Genomic DNA, 26,617 nt, shown 5'->3' with positions numbered 1-26,617 from the left:
ATTAGATTTCTTTTTGTTTCGTTTTACTTCGAAGAAATTTATACATATTAAAAGGCATCAAATACATATTCCGACAACATTAGAGGGTTCTACACGCAAAACGGAGCGATCCATGTTTTTCAGCATGGGCCGCACGTGCGGCTGTGAGCCCCGCACGTGCGGCAAGCTCTCCCACACGTGCGGCAAAATGTCCCGCACGTGCCTTTTAGACAGTGGCCAAGCCCCTGTTTTCCACCACTTCCCGCACGTGCGGCCATGACCCCCGCACGTGCGGCGATTCTACCCAAAATTGTCCGAAAATTCTTGCAAAATCGCACCTTTTGGAAAACATGAACAAGGCTCAAAATAACTCTCCTAATTGGTAAAACATGACCCAAATTCATGTAAATACAATGACAATTACATACATCAAACTAATATACTTTAGTTCAACATACACAAGTCCATAAGGGTTCTTAAATTCTCACCCACAATCCAATTTCCTTTTTGCATCAACATCACATGTATCATCACATATATATATATATATAAGGTAAGTTCTTCATGATCTATCATGAGAAAGTAAGAAATCAAAACTAATTTCTCCACATACATACATAAGCAACTTAGTTCAAACTCATCCAACGGATAAAACATGATCCAACTACACCTTGGGTTCAATTATCACGGTCGCATCACCCTCAAATTCAAGAGAGGAATTATAAAAGATAGACAAACTTACCTTGAGTTGAGATCTCCCAAAGTCTCTCTAGGTTATTCAATCTCTAGCCTTTATTGAAACTCCCTTCTTATTTCTCTCTACTCTTACTATCCTTTTCCAGGAAATATGTTGAACTAAGTCCAAAGCTTAAAGAACACATACATATTTATAAGAGCTATAAGAGCTAATAAGACAAAAGTCAATCGTTTAAACATCCGAAATTGAAATTTCCCAAAAATGCTTAATATTACCTAAAAATTATGCTAATCACATATATAAAATCAATTTCAGATAATTAAGCCCATAAGGCCTCCAATTTCGATTCAACCCTTCTAATGTAACAGATACTTTTCTTGTTGAACAAATAGACATCCTTAATCATATGGTTCACTTACTTAATTTAAAGTTCCCATAGGATTTCACAGTAAGCATTCAAATCATAGAATAGGATCCGAAAATATAACAAAGAACATGCACGAGGGTCGGGTTATTACAAGTTAAGAGTTAAGCTTAAAACAATAAGCAAGTAGGTCTAAGAACTTAAGCAAGAATGGGGGTTTAAAAGCAAGTTTGCTCACCCTTGAAGAACACCTTCAAGAACAAAGCTCCAACAGGTTTTCCAGGCTTAAACCACCTCAAGAACTCTAACACCAACTCCCTAGCACCTCAGCAACCAAGGATGGTGCTCTACTAGGTGCTCTAGTGCAAAAGTATGAACAAAATACCCTTTAGAGCACGAACACACACACAAATATATAGAGAGAGAGATATATATTCTATATCAATTTTCTGAACCTCTAAGAAGGGAGGAGCTCCCTTCTTATAGGAATTCAATTCCAAAGCTTCTTGGAGAAGCTAGAACAAGGTGCAAATCCCTCTATACACGTGTATGGTGTATGGAGGATGTGAATTGTGCATGTCAGCTGTGACAGTTGGCATAAAATATCGGCATAAAGCAGATGAATAGGGCTCGGCCAGAAAACAAGGCCGATCGACCAAACAAAGTGCCGATCGACCAAAAAGAGTGCCGATCAGCCAACACTTTTGGCTGATGGCAAGAAAACAAGGTTGATGGCTTCATGCCTTGGCAGATGGGTTGAGGGGATCGCTAACAAGCCACCGTCTTCCCTCAGAAACAAAACCACAAGTCCTTGGTCCACAACCAAGCACAAAACAGACAAGTTGAGAGATCCTAAGGCAAGGCGCGCAGCCGGGACTTCCGGGAACTCAAAATGAACACGAGCAAGGATGATCATCAAGTGTTCAAACGATGACGTCCAAGTCTTGAGGACGGTCAAAAATGGGGTGTCTACACAACCAAGCGAGCTTTGTAGCGCTCGAGAGAACCATCAGAATGAGTCTTGACTTTATAGACCCATTTGCAACCAACCAGATTCTTGCCAGCAGGCAAAGGAAAAACTCCCAAGTGTTAGTCTTCTGTAAGGCAAACAACTCATCCTCCATAGCTTGAACCCAATTAGGATCTTTATAAGCCTCCGTATAAGACTGTGATTTTGAAAAAGAATGAATAACAGACAAAAAACTACGATAGGAAGCAAAAATTATGTATTAGACCAACCTAACCTGTTTGGAGGACGACGCTCACAAATGGGATATCGGTGCATAGTAGGATTAGAGCTGTCAAAAATAGGAGCAGTAACAGGAGTAGAGACAACTGGTGGTGGGGGAGCCTGGCGACGAGAATAGACCAACAACGAAGGGAAAGAAGAAGCTGAAAAGGGAGGAGAAGGAGCCATGGATGACGCAGACAGAGAACTAGGAATGGCCTCAGGAGGAACAGTGGAGATGTACTCATCAGATAGGACCCCTGAAGGAAATGGGTCAATGTGAACCGAATCTTCTTTAGAAACGGAAGCAATGAGAGGGGGAAGTTGAAAGTAAGACAGACGTTTGAGAAAGGCAACATGACGGGAGACATAAAGGCGACGAGAGACAAGGTCATAACAATGGTAGCCTTTCTGAGTAAGACTGTACGCTGAAAAGACACACAAGACAAACCAGGCACTAAGTTTGGTCCTATCTTTACGGGGAAGGAGGACAAAACAAGTAGACCCAAAGACACGCATGAGGGAATAATTGGGAGGTTGGGAATATAGAGCTTTATAAGGGGATTGACCTGAGAGTAGGGGAGTCGGCATGTGATTAAGAAGGAAAGCAGCGGTAAGAACTGCCTCACCCCAGAATGGTGTCGGAACAAAGACAGAAAAAAGGAGAGATCAAGCTGTCTCAAGGAGGTGACGGTGTTTACACTCAACACGACCATTTTAGGCAAGGGTATCAGTATAGGAGGTTTGGTGAATGGTACCCAATAGAGCCAAATACTCACATAATTCAGTTTTATAGTATTCCCCACCCAAGTCAGACCGAAGTATTTCAATTGTGGCCTTAAATTGTGCAGTGATCATAGACTGAAAGTACAATATATCTGGTAAAAATCAAATTTATGAGCCATAAGATAAACCCAAGTATAGTAGGTACAATCATCAACAAAGGACACATATTATGCAGAACCCCCTTTAGGAAAAATAAGAGAAGGGCCCCAGACATTAGTATGTACAAGAGAAAAAGGGGAAGCAAAAATAGAAATACTGTTATTAAAAGGTAAAACTATTATTTTAGCAAGTTTATATCCTCGGCACTCATTAATTTGACTAGGAAAAAATTTACCTAGCAATCCTGATTGAGCTAAAAGCCGCAAACAGTCGACAGACAAATGACCTAGGCGAGAATGCCATAAATAAAACTGACTCAGCTGAGAATCTAACTGAAGAGATGAAAGTGCAACGGGGGAGGTAGACAGAGGAAGATGCAGACTTTCCACCACATAGATATCTCCAACTCTACGGCTGGTCCCAATCTGCTTCTTGGACACCCAATCCTGCACACAACAGACAAAAGAAGAAAAGATAATATCAAAACCAAAAGCATCAAGCTGATTGATAGAAAATAAGCTAACAGACAATTGAGGAACATAAAGAACAAAGGGAATAGTAACAGTAGGCGTGGCAAAGGATAAAACAGACTCAATAGATAGGACAAACATACCAGTCTCATTAGCAGTATTAATAGTAATAGGAAAGGGAGGGGGGATATAGTTTTGGAGTAAGGAAAGGTGAGGAGTCATATGATGAGAGGCACCAGAATTAAAAAGCCGGACAAAGGAAGGAATACCTGAAGAGGACCTAAGAAAACCTGAATAAAGAGAGGTAAGAGCAGAGGTAGATGAAGATGACTGAGAGGTGGACCAAAGATGCTAAAGCTGGGCAATTTGGGCACTCAAGGAAGCCAAGTCAGGATCAGAAGCTGGAGTAGAGGCAGTATAAGCAACAAGAGGGCGAACAGTACTCGGAGCAGGACCTCGAAACTGTGGCTGAGACGACTAAGAAGACTGAGCAGACTGACGGCCCTTCTTGGGACAATTGTACTTCCAATGTCCCTTCTGATGACAAAAAGCACACTCATCAGAGGCTAGTGGCCCCTTCTTGGGCTTTGTAGTGACATGAAGCTGATGAGAGGGGTTTGACAGCAGAGGAGGTTGAGTAGGAGCCAAGAAGACAGATAGTGATAGAGTCTGACTGGCCGTCTTAAGACGGGTTTCCTCGGAGAAGAGCTCACAAACAATAGCATCTACAGAGGGAAAAGGAGACCGATGAAGGATGCCACCATGGATAGCCTCACATTGGGGGGAAAGAGCCATTAAGAACTGCACTAAACGACACTGTTCTCGAAGCTCAAAATAAGTGTCTAGTACCTTGAGGCTAGATGGTTCCATGAGAGCCAATTGATCCTAGAGACGTGTCATCTCAATATAGAAATCCTGAATAGTCTGATCCCGTTGACGAGCACTCTGAATAGCTATTTCGAACTCATACTGCTTGGCAAAGTTGAACTGCTGATAAACACCCTGTAAATAACCCCACACCTTCTTGGCAGTACTGTATTTAGAAAACATCATTCCAATACGATCATCCACAGAATTATGAAACCAGGTCAGAACTTGGGCATTATCACAATCCCAAGTATCACAAGAAGTCAGATATCCTTCCGCCTTTGAGTCCAATGGCTGAGGAACAGAACTAGAAACATATCCCCTTTTTCTGACCAAGAAGAAATTTCTACACAACACTGGCCCAATAGGCATAATTGTTACCAATGAGTTTGCACTTGATAGCTTGGGTTTTAGTATCCGACATTAAAATGAAACAAGGGTTATAGAATTATAATATTTAGAAGGTGTTGGGTCAAACAATAATAAATCTGAAATAAATTTTGAGTTTATTAACCACAAACCAAACCAAGCTACACAAGCAGAGAGAGAGAGAGAGATACAGTGGTCGCGACAATGTAATCCGAGATGAGACAAATCAGAGATGAGGCGAGGAGAAGCAAATATGACTGAGGGAGACGACGATGATGCAATGACGAGACTTAGTAGAAAGGGCTGAGGGAGACGACCGTGCTAGGGCTCGCGAATACACAGACTGACGGCTAGGGCTCGCGAGCACACAGACTGACAGCTGAGGCAGATGACGGTGCTAGGGTTTGCGAGCACAGAGACTGATAAGAGACAACTGAGGAAGATGACGGCGCTAGGGTTACAAACATGGCTCTGATACTATGTAAGTATTCTAAAAGAAGTCGTATATTCAATTGTGTATTGTTTACAAAGAGGTCATCGATTTATATAGCCTAAACCTAGGACTAAAAAAGGAAATACAAAGAAAAAAAAAATACAAAGAATTCTATTTTTACACAATCATGCCATATATACAATATATAATCTCATAGTTGCTCGGTGATTTTCTTGTTTTATTCATCTGTTATAGACCAAAGCTCCTTTGGAAACGATGCATAAGAAGATCTGGCTTGTGGACTCAAAGGTAGTGAAAAGTCTAGTGAAGGTTCCTTGCTAAATGATGGATATTTTGTCGATCATGACTCTTCCTATTTTTATTTTGTTTCCATTTTGACCTTTTTTGGCACTTGTGTCTTGCATTAATCATAGCGTGTGATTTCTGTTGCAGGGATTGATCGTTAGTTCTTGTAAGAATTCCCTTCAACACTTCAAGAAACCTTGGGCTCCCGAACATGAACCCGTTAAGGATCTTTTAGATGCTGGCAAGGTTTGATGCATTCCCTCTGTGTCTATATTTTATTATAAGAAGATAGTTCTCAGTGATTGTTGGACTCCATTTCATTTTCAAATGTCATCAGGTTATCAAGTCGACAGTTCTAATTGGTTCATCTGGAGTGGAAAGAACATTCACAAAAGAGGTGATCGAGGCCATGGCCTCCTTCAATGAGGTACTCTCTCTCTCTCTCTCTCTCTTTCTCTCTCTCTATACAAAATTTCCTCTCAAGACTTTAAATGAATGGCATGCAGAAACCTCTCATTATGGCTCTCTCCAACCCAACCTCGCAATCTAAGTGCACAGCTGAAGAAGCTTACACCTGGAGTCAAGTAAATATAAATTATGTATTTTTTCTTATCCTATAATTTGATGCTTTAATGCAAAGTAATGTCTGATTGGATTTAAATACAAAACTAATAAATTTCTTTGTTCTAAAAAAAGGGACATGCAATTTTTGCTAGTGGAAGTCCATTTGACCCTATGGAATACAACGACAAAGTCTTTGTACCTGGCCAGGTTCTATTACTTTGTACTTCTAGTTTTTTGGTGTTATATCCTTAATACATCTGAGATGGATACTAAAAACTTATTTTGATGGCTTTTTCTTTTTCTTTTTCTTTTTTCTTTTGTGATCCATTCAGGCAAATAATGCATATATTTTCCCTGGATTTAGTTTGGGTTTGGTCATCTCTGGTGCAATTCATGTACATGATGAAATGCTTCTGGAAGCCTATAAGTGCACTACATATAACATAATTAGATATATTATAAGTTGGATACAGTTTACTTGCTTATTGAAGAGAAAGGAATTCTTTCCTTTATTTTATTTCATTTTACTTTGCTTTATTTTTTTTTTTCCATTTCCTCTGGTCACATATCTATATAGGGCATAAATAATGAATAAACTCTTAGAAAATTTTTTGAGATGTTTACTCAGATTCCAATAGAATGTAAACTAAATAACACCTTGTGTTTGTTTTATTCCCTTGATGTATGATCTGGTTTTGTAAGGGTGATTTGGCTCAATGGTAAGGCTTGCCATTAGCATCCCTAGTAGCACAGGTTTGAGTCATAGACAGTCTCTGCAAAAATGAAAGAAAAACTATGTATATCTTATCCTCTCTAGATCCCGTTTTAGCATAAGCTTCATACACTAGGCTGCCCATAATCATGTGCAAAGCACGATGGAAAACTTTTGACAAAACCTATTGAATTGAAGTTACTTCTATGCAAATGGGCACGACAAATAGATAGAATGGTTCACCTTTGTATCTAAATCATCTACTTTCCTTTGTAACAAAGGGTTTGATCTATCCACCATTCTCTAATATCAGAAAGATCTCGGCCCACATTTGCTGCTGATGTAGCTGCTAAAGAATATGAACTTGGTGAGTTGGTGAGTTTACCTTTGGAAGTCCATTTGGTTCATCTAGAGTGGGAAGAACATTCACAACAGAGGTGATTGAGGCCATGGCCTCCTTCAATGAGGTACTCTCTCTCTCTCTCTCTCTCCAAAATTTTACAATAAGACTCTAAATGAATGGCATGCAGAAACCTCTCATTATGGCTCTTTCTAACCCAACCTCACAATCTGAGTGCACAGATGAAGAAGCTTACACCTAGAGTCAGGTGAAAATAAATTATGCACTTTTTCTTATCCTATAATTTGATACTTTGATGCAAAGTAATGTCTGATTGGACTTAAATACAAAACTAATAAATTTCTATATTCTAAAAAAAGGGACATGCAATTTTTGCAAGTGGAAGTCCATTTGACCCTGTAGAATACAATGGCAAACTCTATCTACCCGGCCAGGTTCTATTACTTTATTCTTCCAGTTTTTTGGTGTCATATACTTAATACATCTGAGATGGATACTAAAAACTGATTTTGATGGCACCTTTTGTTTTTAGTGATCAATTCAGGCAAATAATGCATATATTTTTCCTGGATTTGGTTTGCGTTTGGTCGTCTCTAGTGCAATTCATGTACACGATGAAATGCTTCTGGCAGCTTATAAGTGCACTACATATTACATAATTAGATACATTATAAGTTGAATACAATTTACTTGCTAATTGAAGAGCAAAGAATTCATTCCTTTATTTTATTTCATTTTACTTATGCTTTATTATTTTTTTCCCTTTCATCTGGTCACATATATATGCAAGTCATAAATAATGAACAGACTCTCTTTAGAAAAAGTTTTGAGATGTTTACTCAGATTCCAATAGAATGTAAACTCAAAAAATGCATTTTGTTTGTTTTATTCCCTTGATGTGTGATATGGTTCTGTAAGGGCGATTTGCCATTAGCGTCCCTGGTGGCGTAGGTTCAAGTCATTGAAACAGTATCTGCACACCTTGCCCTCTCTAGATACCCTTTTAACAGAAGTTTTTTACACTGGGTTGCACATAATCATGTGTGAAGCACTATGGAAAACTTTTGGCGGAACCTATTAAATTGTAATTCTAGGCGACAGGCACGACAAATAAATAGAATGGTTCACCCTTGTATCTAAATCATCTACTTTCCTTTGTAACAGCAGAGGCTTTGGCTGAGCAAGTAAAAAATGAGAATTTGGACAAGGGTTTGATCTATCCACCATTCTCTAATATCAGAAAGATCTCTGGCCACATTGCTGCTAATGTGGCTGCTAAAGCATATGAACTTGGTGAGTTAGTAAGTGTACCTTTGGTTGCTTCATGTGTCTTACCACCGCTATAATTGCCCTTTGAATCATGTTTATTTTTATGACTTTCACAATGTTTCGTAGTGTTGGCAACGCGTCTCCCTCAGTGTGATAATCTGTTGAAGTACGCCAAAAACTGCATGTATACTCCTAATTACAGAAGCTTCCGATGAATTGTTGAATTGTGAGCAGAAACTATGGCTAGTAGTTAATGTAGTGTGCTTCTTCAGAGTCTGTTATACATTCTTGTTTGGTGTTTCTCCTTTTCCCTCTACATTCTAATCATGGTGTTTCGGAACTTTTGTGGTGTTGTAAGCTTTAGTGTTTATATTAGAACCATGACAGTAAGAGTCGGGTTAGATGAAAGGTTGGTTTTAGATGACACATTATCAACTTCAATCTCTACTCGCTACTCACTACCAGTTTAGTAATCTCTGTGAAGTCACAAAAGCTGTGGAAATATGGAGAAATTCAGACTTACCAGTGAAGCATCCGATGCAGTGGTACTTGTAGAATCAACCACTTGCCTCAATTAAGGATTTGGAATGCCAAGCTTGTCATTCTCAAGATGTATTACTAACTTTCATGCTAAGCTTCACTTGAATCGTATGATAGAGAGAGTTCGAAACAGAAGGATATGAGAGAGCGACAGAGCTGGACAAAAGATTTTCAAGTTAATTGCTATGTAATTGTAATAGAATACAGTGTTTTTTAATAAATCAATCCAAGCGTTCTTTAGCCCAAAAGCTAAATTGTATCTTCCCCATTGATTTATTTCTCTTAGTTGTTGGTTCTTGGTGGCCAGTGTGGCAAATGAGCCGAGCTGAGCTCGTTTGTTTATCAAGCTCAAAAAAGAAAAGTTTAAGTTGAGCTTGAATATTTATGCTAATTAATGCTTGAGCTCAACTCAGTTTCTTTATACTAATTATATTCAAGTTTGGTTTGAAACTTAATAATGAAGAAAAATACTAATTATGCTCGAGTTTGATAAAGTCAATAATGAACAAGTTCCGTTTGAAACTTAATAATGAAGAAAAATACTAATTATGCTCAAGTTTGGTTTGAAACTCAATAATGAAGAAAAAAATTTGACTAGAACCTTGAGTGACTCACTTATTAAACGAGCTCAAAAGATTGGTTTGACATTGTTTATATATGTAACAAACTTAGTAGAGTTGAGCTCTTATTGAGTTTATTAAACAAGTCTAAAAATTTAATTTGAACTTGCTTATATATGTAACAAACTGAGCAAGGTTGAACTTTTTATTCATAGTGTCACACCATGTAGACAACACAAGAGGGGGGAAATTGAGTTGATAAATATAACTTAAAATGAAATAATTCAATAAAATTAACTTGGTCAACTCAAGTAAAATAAAAGACTGAATATGTAAAACATGAGCAATAATGTGTGTGAGCAAATCAAGTCAAAGCAAAACAGAGCTGAAAGTATAAATATAAAGGAGAGAGAGAGAGAGAGAGAGAAGGCAAACACAAGATTTATAGTGGTTCGGTTTCAACCCAAACCTACGTCCATTCCTCAAAGCTCCCCCTCGAGTATTTCCAGTGTTTATCTAATAGATTTACACTAGCAAATTTACCAAATACTTGCAAGACTTTTGCAACAAAAATTTTGTTCCAAAAATCCCAAAAAGCAAACCCACCATAACAGCCCCTCTTTTGGTGTTACCAAATCTCTCAGGTGTCTCTCTCTCAGACACTCACAATGAAGCTCATGGGTATAACAGCCCTTCACAGATGATTTTTAGAAAAAAATGCGTAAAGCATTTTGTACATTAAACTCCTAAAGAGTTGGATTTAAACAATTAAAGTTCATAGAGATGATATGAAAGTTACAGTGTGAAATTATTGTATTTTCTCCTATTTTGGAGATTATCCTCTCTCTCACTTATAGATGAATGTATATCTTCTGTTTATAGTCCCTCATCTTCATTTGACCGTTGGAGAGCAAATATAGCCATTGGAATAGGAGAAATAGCCGTTGGAAAGATTCAAAACACACAATAACGATATGGTGAGCACAAATGAGACAACGATGTGGTCCAATTCACATGAAGATAAGTCATATCCGAATAAAAATTATAAGAATAACCTATAAAACACATGATGGGATACAGTCACTTTATTTCTTATTTTTTGAAAAAATAATCATATGTGCCCTATTGTTATTAGGTGGTCACACCCCATATGGGTCAAGTAAAAATATCCTTAAATTATTTGAAGCTGAACGAAGTTCGGTGATTTTGATCTTTTCTTTATCATCAAAATGGCAAGGGGAAAAAAAAAACTAGGATGTGCTAGTGTTGTTGAATTGAGTTGAAATCTGAGAGCAAGGGTTAAAAAACAAAAATGGAGAGAATTTACGTAGCCTCTCGAGACTAGTGAATTTTTTTTTCATATTTCGTTTTCGCCTAACTTTTGAGTTGTGAGAACTATCCTTTTATAGAATTCTAGGTTTTAATTGTTGCCTCTTCAAACTAGAGGCTTTTACTATTTAGAGTTGTAGCCCTTTTCATATTGGGCTCGGTTGTTTTTTGGTTAATCAAATACCGACTTACCAAAAATCTAAAAACAATTTTTTTTTTTTTTTGTGTGTTAAAAGTGAATTGTTTTCAGAAAATTTTCACAAAAATCATTTCCAGTAATAAATAATTTGCAAAAATATTTATTTTGCATTTTCCAGAAAATGAAAATAAAAATAAAAATAAAAAACATTATCAAATAGTAGTGCAACTTGTGGCAATTGCAACCATTAATCAAATGTCAAATGAATGGAACATATATACTAACCAAATATATATATCCATAGTGAAAACTTATTTTCTCCACAATACACAACATAACCTAATTATTTGCTTGGTGAACTCTTTCAAATGTAAATGTAGCATACAAAATAAAATCCTACTAGTGATCCAAAAAAAAAAAAAAAAAGATAAAATTTTAATAAATATTTTGCATATTCTCATACATGTTTTACATATATATCAACATTACATTTGCAACCAAAAAAAGATTACATGATATTTCCCCAATATTCAACTAAGTGAACCTGTTTCTATACAAACCACGGCAGGAAGGAGCTAACTTTTGTGTTCTACACTTGAAGCGAAAATCCCAGTAATAATAACAGTAGAGTTTGGCGTATCATTTTTCGTATGACTCGAGAACAGCGCGAGTTTCCTTGTACCGCTGGAGCATGTAAGTTTCACATTTGATAGGAGGAAACCTGGTGGAAAAGAAGCATTAAAAAATAGAGAAACTTCACAAAAACAAAGAATTCGAGCATATCCTTCATGCATTTTTATTAATGCGAAAAGGTTTTCAATTTTAATTAGACACTAGCTCAGTAATCTAGGGAGCCTTTAAATGCATCCCAAAAATATTGTTGGACATCCCAAATTCAGTATTTTTTTTTTTTCAAATTTCACTTTATCCCCTCAGAGTTTGAGACCGGATCACGTTACCCACATGTGATTTAAATATAGGCATATTTGCCCCATTATAGTTTTCGACTAAATTACAATCTAACATCCGTTAGTAGTAATCATCAAAAGACTATTTTACCCTTGTATGAAAAAAAAAAACTAATCCTCTTTATCTCTGATATTATACACTTAATTTTAAATTAATCACAAATTTTATTAATTAAACCATCTATATTTGAATCACGGACAGGTAAAGTGCCCCAAACTCAAACTACAAGGAGTAAAATTGAATTCCCCTCCCCCCTTTTTTAATACCGTTTTACCTCTATGCCAAATTACAAAAAAAGACAAAACCCTAAACCAACGTCAGCTAGACCCTCCCACCACCCCTAGCCCCCTACCCGCCCTCGGTACCACCTTGATGGCTCATCTACTCCATCCACTTTTTCCTCCCCCTACTTGAGCAACTCCCCCATGGCTCCGCCCTCTGTTGCCCACCTCCTGCCCATTTTCTCTATCTCTCCCTTGGCGATTGTGAGAACCCGAATATACAAATCAAGTAAAAAATTAAATAATAATAATTTCACAATCTCAAATATTTTGATGGTGAATCCTAAAGTGCAAATTAATTATTATTGAATGATCTTTTAATTAATTTTAAACCTAAAAAAAAAAATTAGAGAAGAGGGTGTGACTTGAACTCTAAACCACATGGTTAATATGTAAGACTCTTACCATTTGAGTTGTATATAACTTATATATATGTTTCATATATTTATTTATATATTTGACCTACACATGCTTTAGGTGTATCCAACCACTAGTATAAAATAAAATAAATACAAACCCTACTCTATTATTTGTTCATCACATAGGGAAACAACACATCAGCCACGGGAGAGACTTTGAGAGAAGGAAAAAAAAAAACAGAAGTTGCAATCAAAGAACTTTTGGGTGTGTGGTAGGGTTCTAACTTTCTTCTTTATTTTATATTTGTTCTTTATCCTTATTCTATTTTATGATTTAATTCATTGATGGGGAGGTTGTAGGTGTATGTAATTTGTGTATATATATACTATTAAGAAATCTGAGGACTTAAATTCATGTATAATGAATGGTGTAATTCTTAGTCCAAAAATTCTGTACAGAATCACAAACTTTAAAAATCAAGAAACCATATCAAACGAATGAATTTTGAACTGAAAGTTTTATAGTAGATTAATTACATATTGAATTGCATATCTGAATTCTCTCATAATTTTTGAGAGTCAAAATCCATCGAAACTAATGCGTTCAAATCTGTCCAGAAAATTGGTTTTAAACAGTAAGTTCGGGAGTGTTGTTCTCTTTGGGTATAAATCCGAAAATTATCAAATCAGCATCATTAGAACTGTCTACGAGTCTAGTTTCGTACGTTTTTGGCCTTGCATTGATTGCTCATGTATACTAAGAGAATCATTAATTTCTTTAAAGTACTGCAGAAAACAATCTATTTAGATATAATTAATTGTAGATAATTATTTTGACAAGCAAATCAAGTGAAACCATTTGGGTTTGAAACTTAGGATATAGCAGTTGATATCCGGAGGGTTTTAGAATTTTGCGAACAACGTGGAGTGGATTTTTTAATTTTCAAAGTTGGCGAATAGATTGGGAAAACTAGTTTAAAATTCTGTTTTATCTTAAAGTTACTTTTAATTAAGTTTCGATTTGAAGCCATGTCTTGGGTGATTTTAGACCTTGAAGAACGTGAACTTAGGTAGTATTTAAGAGTAACGGTGAGTTAGGTTGAGCCGTGTTAGTGCGCTTTAGTTTGGGGTTACTTAGTTCTTATTCTTTAGTATTTCTAAATTAGTAGTGACGTGCAGTTTTCATACTTGGTTTAGTGCACTAGTTGGACTTTCATACTCTATTCGAGGATTATATTATTTCATTTTCAAGTGAGTAGTTGCATGCTACATATTTTTATAAGTCTTCCCCTACCCTGAACTGTTGGAAAATTAAATTGTTGTTTCAGGACTAAACTGTTTTGATAAATTTTTAGATTATCAATGGAATCAAATTATTTCTGAAACATGTGTGAACTTGGCATACTATAAACTATTTGTTTTGGTCTCATGTTTATAATGGTGAACTACCATGTTTTGCGAAACTGATGTGTATTGATTATTGGGACGATTTGTATATTTTAGTCTAGGGAAATTATTCCACTGTGTGTGGTGACTCTGGCCACTAGGGAATAGATCCGGGTTGGGCCGTGATGACTCTAGTGCTCAACGATTGTAAGGAAAAGACCTAGGTTAGGCTAGGTGACCTTCAATCAGATCGTCTTAGAGAAAAGGCCCGGGTTGCCACCCTAAGGATGACTCTTTGTTCGATATTGGATCCAACGGGGCTTATAGCCTTGAGAACTGCGTGGCATGTTATTTGTTATTTCTTGGTACCCAAAAAATTATTGGTGTTCATGTTGTAATATGTTTTAAGTGGGAAATATCATTTATCATGTTCTTGAGAGATATGAGTATTTTAACTAATGAACTGCAAAACCTTCTTTTTGAAATAGATTCCTTTTACCAAACTATATGCCAATCTAGTTTCTGCGATATATGTCTTATTTTGGAATTGATCCCTGTTTTCAAAACTGTATATACTATCCATGTTGCTACTCACTGAGCTATCAGCTGACTTAGTTGTTTACCATTTCCAGGTGTTAGAAGGAGTTAGAGTGGACTCATGGCGTAGCGGGGACTTAATTGCATGGACCTCTAGGACATTCATTTATATTGTTTTAGACTGTTATGTCAGTTTTGTGCATATTTATATTTATTTTTATTGAGGTTCATTTAGGATTATTTTGATATGTGGGTTGTTTATATTCTATAAGTTTGGATGGTATTGATTACGGTTTTTTTTGCCGTTTATATTTGTGGCATGACACTGGATTGAGTTTTGATTATTTATTAATGGACTATTTTATAGTTATTCAATGTGTATGGATTCGTATTTAGGCTTACGTGTGCCTTGAGCTAAGGCCCTGTGGGCCACGGCCGACATTTGTGGTATCAGAGCTGTAGGTTTATCGAGATACATGTCTTGCATTTCATCATTTAGACGAGGTCCGAGTCCTTATAGTCCTTAGTAGTGTGTGGTTGAGTCGGTTTTGTTTAAACTTGTGTTGAGTCTTTCTTGATTTCAGTTTCAAGGTTAAGAGTTAGCATCTAGATATCTACATGGATTGTCTATTCCTTGTGAGCCTTTGGATGTTTGTATTACCGTGTCTACTCTATTAGGAGAAATAGTAGTATTGGGAGATGTTTGTAGATCTTGTGAGGTAGAGATGGATAGTAGAATTTTTCCAGTGAATTTCTTTTCCTTATAGATGATTTGATGTGATTTTGGGGATGGATTGGTTGACGAAGCATCATGCCTCTGTTGATTGTTTTAGAAAGAGGGTAGTTTTTGCTATGCCAAAGCAACATGAGCTTTTCTTTCAAGGAGATAGGAAAGGGTCTTCTATTTGTTTTATTTCTTCTTTTTAGGCTAACTGAATGTTGAGAAAACGGTGTCATGGTTACTTAGCTTGTGTGGTGAGTATCAAACTGCCAGAATAGAAGTTAGAGGAGTTGCCTATAGTGAGTGAATATGTTGATGTTTTTCCAGAGGATTTACCTGGTCTTCCTCCAAATAGTGAGGTAGAATTTTCCATTAACTTGGTCCCAAATACAACACCTATCTCTAAAGCACCCTATAGAATGGCACCGTTGGAGTTGAGGGAGTTACAAACTCAGTTACAGGAGTTGCTAGACAAAGGTTTTATTAGGCCTAGCATCTCACCTTGGGGAGCACCTGTGTTGTTTGTGAAGAAGAAGGATGGGTCTATGAGATTGTGTATTGATTATAGAGAACTGAACAAAGTCACAGCAAAGAATCGATATCCTTTGCCATGCATTGATGACCTATTTGACCAGTTGCAGGGAGCTCAAGTATTCTCTAAGATTGACTTGAGGTCAGGCTATCACCAATTAAAGGTAAGGGGTGAGGATGTTCCTAAGATAGCTTTTAGAACCCGTTATGGGCATTATGAGTTCTTGGTGATGCCTTTTGGTCTCAAAAATGCACTAGCTGCATTCGTCGATTTGATGAATATAGTATTAAACCCCAACTGGATAAATTTGTGGTAGTGTTTATTGATGACATCCTAATTTTTTCGAGGAGTACGGAGGAGCATGAGTAGCATTTGAGGGTAGTACTTCAGATCCTTAGGGAGAAGAGACTGTATGCAAAATTTAAGAAGTGTAAATTCCGGTTGAGTAGTGTATCCTTTTTGAGTCATGTAGTGAGTAAAGATGGGGTATCTGTGGATAGCACGAAGGTGCCATCAATTGTTGATTGGCCACAACCTACTTCTATGACGGAGGTACGTAGCTTTCTAGGGCTTGCTGGGTATTACAGACGGTTTGTGGAAGGATTCTCCCATATTGCTTTGCCACTTACCAATCTCACTAGGAAAGGGGTAAATTTTTAGTGGAATGATGATTGTGAGCGTAGTTTCCAAGAGTTTAAACTGAGATTGACATCAGCTCCAATCCTTGCCTTACCTACAGATGGAGGTGGTTTTGTGATTTATAGTGATGCTTCATGACAGGGTTTAGGATGTATGCTCATGTAGCTTGGGAAGGTGATTGCTTATGCGTCACGACAGTTGAAAGTACATGAGAAAAACTATCCTACGCACGACTTGGAGTTAGTAGCAGTGATTTTCGCTCTTAAGATCTGGCGGCATTATTTGTATGATGAGTCATGTGAGATTTACACTGATCATAAGAGTTTGAAGTATATTTTCACACAGAATTAACTAAATTTGAGGCAAAGAAGATGGCTTGAGTTACTAAAAGATTATGATATGAATATTTTATATCATCCGGGGAAGGCAAATGTGGTTGCAGATGCCTTGAGTAGGAAGGTCGCAGTTGGAGATGTAGCTGCTTTGTCTATTGAGAGTTGTCTGGTAAAAGACATGAGACATTTGAGGCATGAGGTTGTTACGCCTGGTGATAGGGCTTATTGTAGTCAATTGACAATTCAGCCGACCTTGACAGAACAGATTCGTTTAGCTCAGGAGATTGACCCCCAGTATGAGCGTATTAAAGGAGAGATGGCAGAGGGTAAGCATGTAGACTTTGTGGTTAGTGATGATGGGTTGCTTAGATTCCGTAGCCGAATTTGTATTCCTGCTGGTGGTGATTTGAGGAAGGAGATTATGGCAGAGGCACATAGTTCTAGTTACAGCATTCATCCTGGAAGCACTAACATGTATCGGGATCTTCATGAACATTTTTGGTGGAATAGTATGAAGGGAGATATTGTAGAATTTGTGGCTCAGTGTTTGGTGTGTCAACAAGTTAAAGTAGAACATCAGAAACCTGCTGGGAAACTGCAACCCTTACTTATACCAGAGTGGAAGTGGGATCATATTACCATGGACTTTGTGTGTGGTTTACCTCGTACTAGTAGTAATCACGATGCAGTTTGGGTAGTTGTTGATAAATTAACCAAGTCGGCACATTTTATTGCAGTTCGGATGAACTATTCTCTAGCTCGATTTGCATAGTTGTATGTGAGGGAGATTGTTAGATTGCATGGTGCACCTGCGTCAATAGTGTCAGATCAGGACCCTCGTTTTGTTTGGGGTGCATTACAGTCAGCGATGGGTACTCAGTTAAATTTTAGTTCAGCTTATCACCCTCAGACAGGTGGGCAATCGGAGAGGACTATTCAAACCCTTGAGGATATGTTGAGGGCTTGTGCTTTGGAGTGGAGAGGTAATTGGGATGATTATTTACCACTCACGGAGTTTGCGTATAATAATAGTTATCATTTTAGTTTGGGAGTAGCTCCTTATGAGGCTTTGTATGGGAGGAAGTGTAAGTCTCCTTTGTGTTGGTATGTGGTTGGTGAGAGGCAGATGTTGGGACCTGATTTGGTGGAGGATGCTACACAGAAAATTATCACCATCAGAGAGAGATTATTGACTACTCAGAGTAGACAAAAAAGTTTTGTTGATCATCGTAGGAGAGACTTAGAGTTTCATGTGGGGGATATGGTATTCTTGAAAGTATCACCATGGAAAGGAGTGATCAAGTTTGGAAAGAAAGAAAAGTTGAGTCCTAGATACATTCGTCCATTTGAGGTATTGGAGAAGGTTAGTGAGGTTGCGTATCGTGTTGCTCTACCCCTAGGTTGGAAGGACTGCATAATGTGTTTCACGTGTCTATGCTGAGGAAATATGTGCACAGTCCGTCGCATGTGATAGATTATGAGCCATTTCAGATTAAAGAAAATTTTTCATATGAGGAGATGCCTGTTCAGATTTTGGATTCGAAAGAGAAAATGTTGCGTACAAAGGTCATTAAATTGGTTAAGGTACTATGGCATAATCATCTAGTTGAAGAGGCGACTTGGGAACGTGAGGATGAGATGCGCGAGAAGTACCCACATCTATTCTCATGATTTATTCAGGTTAGTTTCGAGGACGAAACTTTTCTTTTACAGGGGGAGAATGTGAGAACCCGAATATACAAATCAAGTAAAAAATTAAATAATAATAATTTCACAATCTCAAATATTTTGATGGTGAATCCTAAAGTGCAAATTAATTATTATTGAATGTTCATTTAATTAAGTTTAAACCTAAAAAAAAAAAAATTAGAGAAGAGAGTGTGACTTGAACTCTAAACCACAAGGTTAATATGTAAGACTCTTACCATTTGTGTTGCATATAACTTATATATCTGTTTCGTATATTTATTTATATATTTGACCTACACATGCTTTAGGTCTATCCAACCAAACCAAACCAAACCAAACCAAGCCTTAAGTCCCATCAAATGGGGTCGGCTACATGAATCCTTCTTCTCCACGCGGCCCTATCAAAGGCCATTTCATTAGTCAAATTAAGTAGATTCATATCTCTATTTATAACGCTAGTCAACGTTAATCGAGGCCTACCCCGTCCCCTAACACTTCCATCTACCGTTACAGCATCGCATCGCTTCACTACTGCCTCTGTTGGTCTCCGTTGAATATGACCAAACCATCTCAAACAATTCTCTCTCAACTTATCTTCTATCGGTGCTACTCCTACCCATTCCCGAATACACTCATTCCTAATCCTGTCCTGTCTAGTCTTACCACACATCCACCTTAGCATCCTCATCTCAGCCACACTCATCTTATCTACATGTTGTTTCTTGGTTGCCCAACACTCCGTCCCATACAACATAGCTGGTCTAATAGCCATTCTATAAAACCTACCTTTTAGTCTAGTGGATATTCGTTTATCGCACAATACCCCAGACGCACTTCTCCACTTACACCATCCCGCCTTAATCCTATGGGCTACATCTGCATCAATCTCTCCCGCTGTTGTGATAATTGACCCTAAATAACGAAAATGTTCACTCTTAGGCAGTTCTTGGTTCTCAATCTTCACTTCTCCTCTGCTTTCATTGTTACTGTTACTAAATTTACACTCCATGTACTCTGTCTTAGTTCTGCTTATCCGAAATCCTTTAGATTCAAGAGCTTTTCTCCAAATCTCCAACTTTGTGTTAACTCCTTCTCTAGTCTCATCCAATAACACAATATCGTCTGCAAAAAGCATACACCATGGCACGTCATCCTGAATATTTATCGTCAACTCGTCCAAAACTAAAGCAAAAAGATAAGGACTTAAGGTAGATCCTTGGTGTAACCCTACAATGATAGGAAATTCATTTGTTTCTCCAGCTGACGATCTAATAGTGGTCACCACCCCTTCATACATGTCCCTAATCACGTCAATGTAGCCTTTTGTCACCCCTTTCTTCTCTAATGCCCACCATATTATATCTCGGGGCACTCTGTCATATGCTTTCTCAAGGTCGATAAACACCATATGAATATCTCTTTTCTTTTCTTTATACTTTTCTATTACTCTCCTCAAAAGATAGATCGCTTCCATTGTTGACCTACCAGGCATAAACCCAAATTGATTCTCTGGCACCTATGTTATGTCTCGCAATCGGCGTTTCATCACCCTCTCCCACACTTTCATTATATGACACATTAGCTTAATTCCTCTATAATTATTACTCTTATAGATTGGCACTAAAATACTCTTCCTCCACTCATCTGGCATGTTCCTAGTCAACAAAATTTTGCTAAACAACCTAGTCAACCAAGCAACACCCTTTTTACCCAAACACTTCCAAGCTTCAATAGGGATATCATCAGGTCCTAAAGCCTTATTTGATTTCATCTTCTTAAGTGCAATATCCACTTCAAAGTTCCTAATCCGGCGATAGAACCTATAGTCTTGGTTTATCGTATTACTGATTATTTCTTCCCCTATTGTCGTACTACCATGTTCCTCATTTAACAGTTTCTCAAAATAATTCTTCCATCTTTCCTTAATCTCATCATCCTTCACCAATACCTTAGAATCCTCACTCTTGATGCACTTTACTTGATTAAAATCTCTTGTTTTCCTCTCCCGTATCTTAGCAAGTTTGTATACCCTCTTCTCTCCCTCCTTACTATCTAGTCTAGTGTATAGGTCATCATAAACTTTCAACTTAGTCTCTCTCACTACTTTCTTGACCTCCTTATTAGCCAATCTATAACTCTTAAGGTTTTCCTCAGTTCTATCCTTCTGCCACTTTTTAAAGCACTCTTTTTTTGCCTTAACTACCGCTTGGACCTCTTCCCTCCACCACCAAGTTTCCCTAGAGCTGGGTCCCGTTCCTTTCGACTCTCCAAGCACTTCCCTTGAGATTCTCCTCATATAATTGGTCATCGAATTCCACATAGTGTTAGCATCACCTTCTAAGTCCCAAGTACCTTCCTTATCCATTCGATTCTTAAATATTTCTAGTTTATCCCCTTTTAAGTCCCACCATCTTTCCTAGCTTGGTATTGCCCTCTAAAACATAAATCTAGTACCAAAATCCTATGTTGAGAGACCAGACTCTCTCCAGGAATCACCTTACAATCATTGCATTTTAGGCAGTCCACTTTTCTCACTAAGAAATAATCTATTTGGCTCTTAACTAATCCACTCTTAAAGGTTATCAAATGCTCCTCCCTCTTCTTATACATAGTATTAGCCACCACCAGGTCAGAAGCCAACGCAAAATCTAAGATTCTCTCTCCAGCCTCATTTCTGTCACCAAAACCGTATCCACCATGCACCCTTTCATAACCTACTTTATCTATGCCCACATGGCCATTAAAATCTCCCCCTATAACCAGGTTCTCTCCTACGGGTATCTCCTGTAAGATCTCATCCATTTGCTCCCAAAAATCCCTCTTAGTCTGATCATCTAACCCTACTTGAGGGGCGTAAGCGCTAATAATGTTCACTATATTCCCTCCAATAACTAGTTTAACTAACATAATCCTATCTCCTTTCCTAGTGACCGCCACCACACTTTCCACAAGACCCTTGGCAATTATGATTCCTACCCCATTCCTGCGTCTATCCTTACTACTATAATAAAGTTTAAAACCAGTATCCTCAATTTCCCTAGCTTTCTCTCCCATCCACTTAGTTTCTTGTATGCAAGCTATACTAACTCTCCTCCTAATCATAACATCTACCAATTCCATCGTCCTACCAGTTAAGGTTCCTATGTTCCAAGTGGCTATCCTAAACCTATAGTCTTGGACTAGCTTCTTTACCCGCGCTCGTCCAGAAAAATGCGGAAACCTTTGCCCATTTTTCACCGCACCCAGGCATCGATGCGGCGCCCCTTGCTCACTTTTCGAAACACCCGGAGGCAGGCGCAACGCGTCACTTGAGGGGAACGTCCTAGCATTTAAACGATTCGAAGTAGGATTCATTTTCATAAGGGATCCGAGCGGCTTTTTTACGTGTTGGCTGTCGGCTACCTAACACACAACCCTCCTCCTTAACCCGGGCTTGGGACCGGCGGAGTTGTTAACAACCCCGGCGGAGTTGCTTTAGGTCTATCCAACCACTAGTATAAAATAAAATAAATACAAACCCTGCTCTATTGTTTGTTCACCACATAGGGCAACAACACAGCAGCCACGGGAGAGACTTTGAGAGAAGGAAAAAAAGAAGAAGAAGTTGCAGTCAAAGAACTTAACTTTTGGGTGTGTGGTAGGGTTCTAACTTTCTTCTTTATTTTATATTTGTTCTTTATCCTTATTCTATTTTATGATTTAATTCATTGATGGGGAGGTTGTAGGTGTATGTAATTTGTGTATATATATACTATTAAGAAATCTGAGGAGTTAAATTCGTGTATAATGAATGGTGTAATTCTTAGTCCAAAAATTATGTACAGAATCACAAACTTTAAAAATCAAGAAACCATATCAAACGAATAAATTTTGAACTAAAATTTCTATAATAGATTAATTACATATTGAATTGCACATTTGAATTTTCTCATAATTTTTGAGAGTCAAAATCCGTATAAACTGATGCATTCAAATCTGTCCAGAAAACTGGTTTTAAACAGTAAGTTCGGGAGTGTTGTTCTCTTTGGGTATAAATCCGAAAATTAACAAATCAGCATCATTAGAACCGGATACGAGTCTAGTTTCGTACGTTTTTGGCCTTGCATTGATTGCTCATGTATACTTCGAGAACCATTAATTTCTTTAAAGTGTTGTAGAAAACAACCCGTTTAGATATAATTAATTGTAGATAATTATTTTGAAAAGCAAATCAAGTGAAACCATTTGGGTTTGAAACTTAGGATATATTAGTTCATATCCGGAGGGTTTTAGAATTTTTTGAACAAAGTGGAGTGGGTTTTTTAATTTTCAAAGTTAGCGATTAGATTGGGAAAACTAGTTTAAAATTTTGTTTAATCTTAAAGTTACTTTTAATTAAGTTTAGATTTGAACCCATGTCTTGGGTGATTTTAGACCTTGAAGAACATGAACTTAGGTAGTATTTAAGAGTAACGGTGAGTTGGGTTGAGTCGTGTTAGTGCGCTTTAGTTTGGGGTTACTTAGTTCTTATTCTTTAGTATTTTTAAATTAGTAGTGACGTGTAATTTTTATACTTGATTCAGGGCACTAGTTGGACTTTCATACTCTATTCGAGGATTATATTATTTCGTTTTCAGGTGAGTAGTTGCATGTTACATATTTTTATAAATCTTCCCCTACCCTGAACTGTTGAAAAATTAAATTGTTGTTTCAGGACTAAACTGTTTTCATAAATTATTATATTATCAATGGAATCAAATTATTTCTGAAACATGTGTGAACTTGGCATACTATAAACTATTTGTTTTGGTCTCATGTTTATAACGGTGAACTACCATGTTTTACGAAACTGATGTGTATTGATTATTGGGACCATTTGTATATTTTAGTCTAGGAAAATTATTCCATTGTGTGTGGTGTAAGGAAAAGACCTAGGATAGGCTAGGTGACCTTCCATCAGATCGTCTTAGAGAAAAGGCCTGGGTTGCCACCTTGAGGATGACTCGTAGTTCGATATTGGATCCAACGGGGCTTATAGCCTTGAGAACTGTGTGGCATGTTACTTGTTATTTCTTGGTACCCAGAAAATTATTGGTATTCATGTTGTAATCTGTTTTAAGTGGAAAATGTCATTTATCATGTTCTTGAGAGACATGAGTATTTTAACTAATGAACTGCTGAACCTTGTTTTTTAAACAGATTCTCTTTACCAAATTGTATGCCAATTTAGTTTCTGTGATATATGTCTTATTTTGGAATTGATCCCTGTTTTCAAAACTATATATACTATCCATGTTGCTACTAACTGAGCTATCAGCTGACTTAATTGTTTACCATTTCCAGGTGTTAGAAGGACTTAGAGTGGACTAAGTTTGGATGGTATTGACTACGGTTGGTTTTGCCATTTTTATTTGTGGCATGACACTGGATTGAGTTTTGGTTATTTATTAATGGACTATTTTATTGTTATTCAATGTGTATGGATTCGTATTTAGGCTTACGTGTGCCTTGGGCTAAGGCCCTATGGGCCACGGCCAGTCGTACCTGGGTTTGGGGTGTGACAGCGATGGTGGTGATGTGGTTTAGATTAGGGATTGAGAAGAAGAACAGGGGAGGGCTGTGGGATGTTGCGGAGAGGTGGGGGGGCATCAAGAAGAAATGAGAGGGGGGTATTAGGGAGCACAGGGAGGGGGCAACAGGTGGTGGGGAGAGAAGGGGTGGTCTGGGTGGCTGGCTAATAGGTTGGATGGGTGCGGGTGCGGGTGCGGTCGGAATTAATTGGGGTATTCAAAGAAAATCAACAAAATTTAAATTCAAGAATGGGGTGTCCAAAGGAAGAGGGATCCAACCATTGTTTTGGAGTACAATTAGAGGTTCCCACTTGTCCACATATGTTGCACATAATGATGACGTTATGGTCCTCACGTCATTGTGTGGGTGATAGCTCATTTGTGATCATACGTACTCAAATTAGTTGCAGTTATCAATGGTTAACATGTGTTCATACTTAGATCAATGCAGGTATGAACAGTTTATCCGTGTTCAATTGATACTTACTTGGGAGGGTTCTCTTGCGACTGGCAGGTGGGCAAGCATTCAACAAGACAATCATGATTAGGCTCCACAAAGTATGCAATCTGCTCAATGAAAAAATAATAATAATAATAAATAAATGAAAATAAATCGAATAAAATGAAAACCAAAAAGCAAAAAGAGCCATTGTGTATGTTAGACGATAATATTGCATAAATGCAATAAGAGAACATTCAAAAGCTTTTAAAGGGACCTTACAGAATATCTCTCCTGACCATTACCCACCACTCGATGCAACGTGGACCTGGATAAAATTAAGCAAGTGAACACACAGATACCCAAGTACCATAAAATTATAATCCCAACACTCAAACCACATACTAGAAAAATTGTCATTCAAGGTGGCGGCAATGAGAAATTATTGTTCCAAAATTTTTGCTCTAAAGAAAGCATTGTCCCATATCGTACTCAATATTATCTCACAATAAACAACTGAAAAATAAATAATAATAATAATAATCCGACTGATTGTCATGAAGCTACAAAACCATCATTTAGGAACTTTGGCAAATGCACATTACCTGAAAATACAGTTGCTCCAGCGCTCTAGCATGTCACCAAGATTCACTATAAATGCTCTGAAAGTTAGATTTCAATCATCAAGACAGTAAGAAAATGCTGATAATATAGTAAAAGATTCATTCTACATCAAATTGTAGCAGCTAAATGTAATATATGGTCTCTTTCATCTAACCTCAGCTCATAATCACAAAAGCATGTAGAAAACTTAGACTAGCTCCAATAAAGGTGTCTAATATTGTCCAGAATATATAAAGTTTTCTTCCTTTCTATTTTTTGATAACTGAAAACTAATCCTAGGCAGTGCCCTTTGAACCAATCAAGTCTCTGAAGATTCTATTTACTAACCCTTTTAATGGTGCTACAAATTCCCACTTCTGAGGTTTAGCATCCTTATCCTTGCAAATCTGCAATAATTGAAAAGATCACAATCCCCTTTTTACAAAATATATTAGAAATACAATTCAAATTCTTAACTATATCAGTACCTGGAGACCAAAGACGTCATCAGTTGCCAAGAGTGTTATCAAACCAAAATCAGAATGTGCACCTGCTCCGTATATTCCCTTCATGGGATCAGAAACTCTACCTGAAGAATAACCAAACACTTATGTCATGATGCAGGTGACATCAATTACATTAAAATTCCATGATCCTCAATTTAATTTTCACCTTCGTAGTATAGCAGACGCAAGTTTGCAATAGGCTTCCCAAGCATTTCTTGTCTATCAAAAAAGTCAACCTCGAGGTTAAGTGCAAGAGCTATGATCCTTGAAATTGCTTTTGCCACCTCACTAGCACGCACATAAAAGATACATGAGGAAAATGAGACAAAAATCTATCAAAAAATCACATGAACAATGTCATATATCTAAAACTAAAAGCATGAAATCATGGCCGAACAAGTCACAAGGCTTAAATGGAATGATAGGTAATTGCTATTTTTTAACAAATGAATTTCTAGTGGGAAAGGAGAACAACTCCCAATAGAACAACCATATGGATTGGTTTTATACATGTCCCAATTTAACAATGGTGTTCAGAAATATACCTCCGTGGCTAAAACAATGCACTCAACCTAATTCTTTGTTAGTATTCCTCAAGTTATGCAGCATATTTTATGCTAATTTGCATCACCGAAAATGTAACAAAATATAAAAGATCTTAGAGTGATTGGGAAAACATGTAAGAATTGAAGTTAAAAGTCTGGACAATATAGATAAAAAGCAATACACCCGAAGTTTTCGTAATGAAAATATATATAAATATGAATCTTTGTGGTCTTAGAATATTATTCTCATCCATCACCATAAAATTTTCATGGCAAGGGATGAGCTTGTATAATTACAATAGACAAACTCGTCAACCAAGCTTCATAGGACCCACCAGACTGTGCCGTCAAGACCAGATGGGATAAAGGTATGAGTTCTCTCCTGCAGTTCTTCAGTCTATGCTCTTAGCTCACATCCCTAAGCCTTTCTTTAGTATATACAGAACTTCCAATAT

At 37.4% G+C, this 26,617-nt stretch overlaps 2 protein-coding genes across 6 annotated transcripts in view; one reads left to right on the top strand and one right to left on the bottom strand.

The window, feature by feature from the left end:
* The window catches only part of LOC114258903 (NADP-dependent malic enzyme), an 82,655-nt gene extending 73,936 nt beyond the window's left edge, over window positions 1-8,719 (top strand). Inside the window, exons 5-12 of the mRNA XM_082893271.1 lie at window positions 5,548-5,601; window positions 5,746-5,844; window positions 5,936-6,025; window positions 6,105-6,182; window positions 6,295-6,369; window positions 6,495-6,591; window positions 8,400-8,528; window positions 8,631-8,719. Of these exons, the coding sequence (XP_082749397.1) occupies window positions 5,548-5,601; window positions 5,746-5,844; window positions 5,936-6,025; window positions 6,105-6,182; window positions 6,295-6,369; window positions 6,495-6,591; window positions 8,400-8,528; window positions 8,631-8,719 (711 nt within the window). The remainder of the gene's footprint in view (window positions 1-5,547; window positions 5,602-5,745; window positions 5,845-5,935; window positions 6,026-6,104; window positions 6,183-6,294; window positions 6,370-6,494; window positions 6,592-8,399; window positions 8,529-8,630) is intronic.
* LOC114306887 (azadirone synthase LFS) overlaps window positions 1-26,617 on the bottom strand; it is a 175,017-nt gene that overhangs the window by 143,845 nt on the left and 4,555 nt on the right. For 2 of the 5 annotated variants that reach the window (XM_082892360.1, XM_082892356.1), the window contains 7 exons: window positions 25,784-25,905; window positions 25,600-25,700; window positions 25,460-25,518; window positions 25,114-25,170; window positions 24,786-24,836; window positions 24,557-24,636; window positions 11,491-11,793 (listed from right to left, as the gene is read on the bottom strand). In XM_082892360.1, the coding sequence (XP_082748486.1) occupies window positions 11,648-11,793; window positions 24,557-24,636; window positions 24,786-24,836; window positions 25,114-25,170; window positions 25,460-25,518; window positions 25,600-25,700; window positions 25,784-25,905 (616 nt within the window). In that variant the 3' untranslated portion in view covers window positions 11,491-11,647. Of the gene's footprint in view, window positions 1-11,490; window positions 11,794-24,556; window positions 24,637-24,785; window positions 24,837-25,113; window positions 25,171-25,459; window positions 25,519-25,599; window positions 25,701-25,783; window positions 25,906-26,617 lie in introns of those variants that run through there. The other 3 variants (XM_082892358.1, XM_082892357.1, XM_082892359.1) reach the window with 3 other exon arrangements.

Source organism: Camellia sinensis, chromosome 10 (assembly GCF_055761805.1).
Source record: "Camellia sinensis isolate YWXY chromosome 10, ASM5576180v1, whole genome shotgun sequence".
NCBI classification, from domain to species: Eukaryota; Viridiplantae; Streptophyta; class Magnoliopsida; order Ericales; family Theaceae; genus Camellia; species Camellia sinensis.
This window is presented reverse-complemented; position numbering and strand designations above follow the sequence as displayed.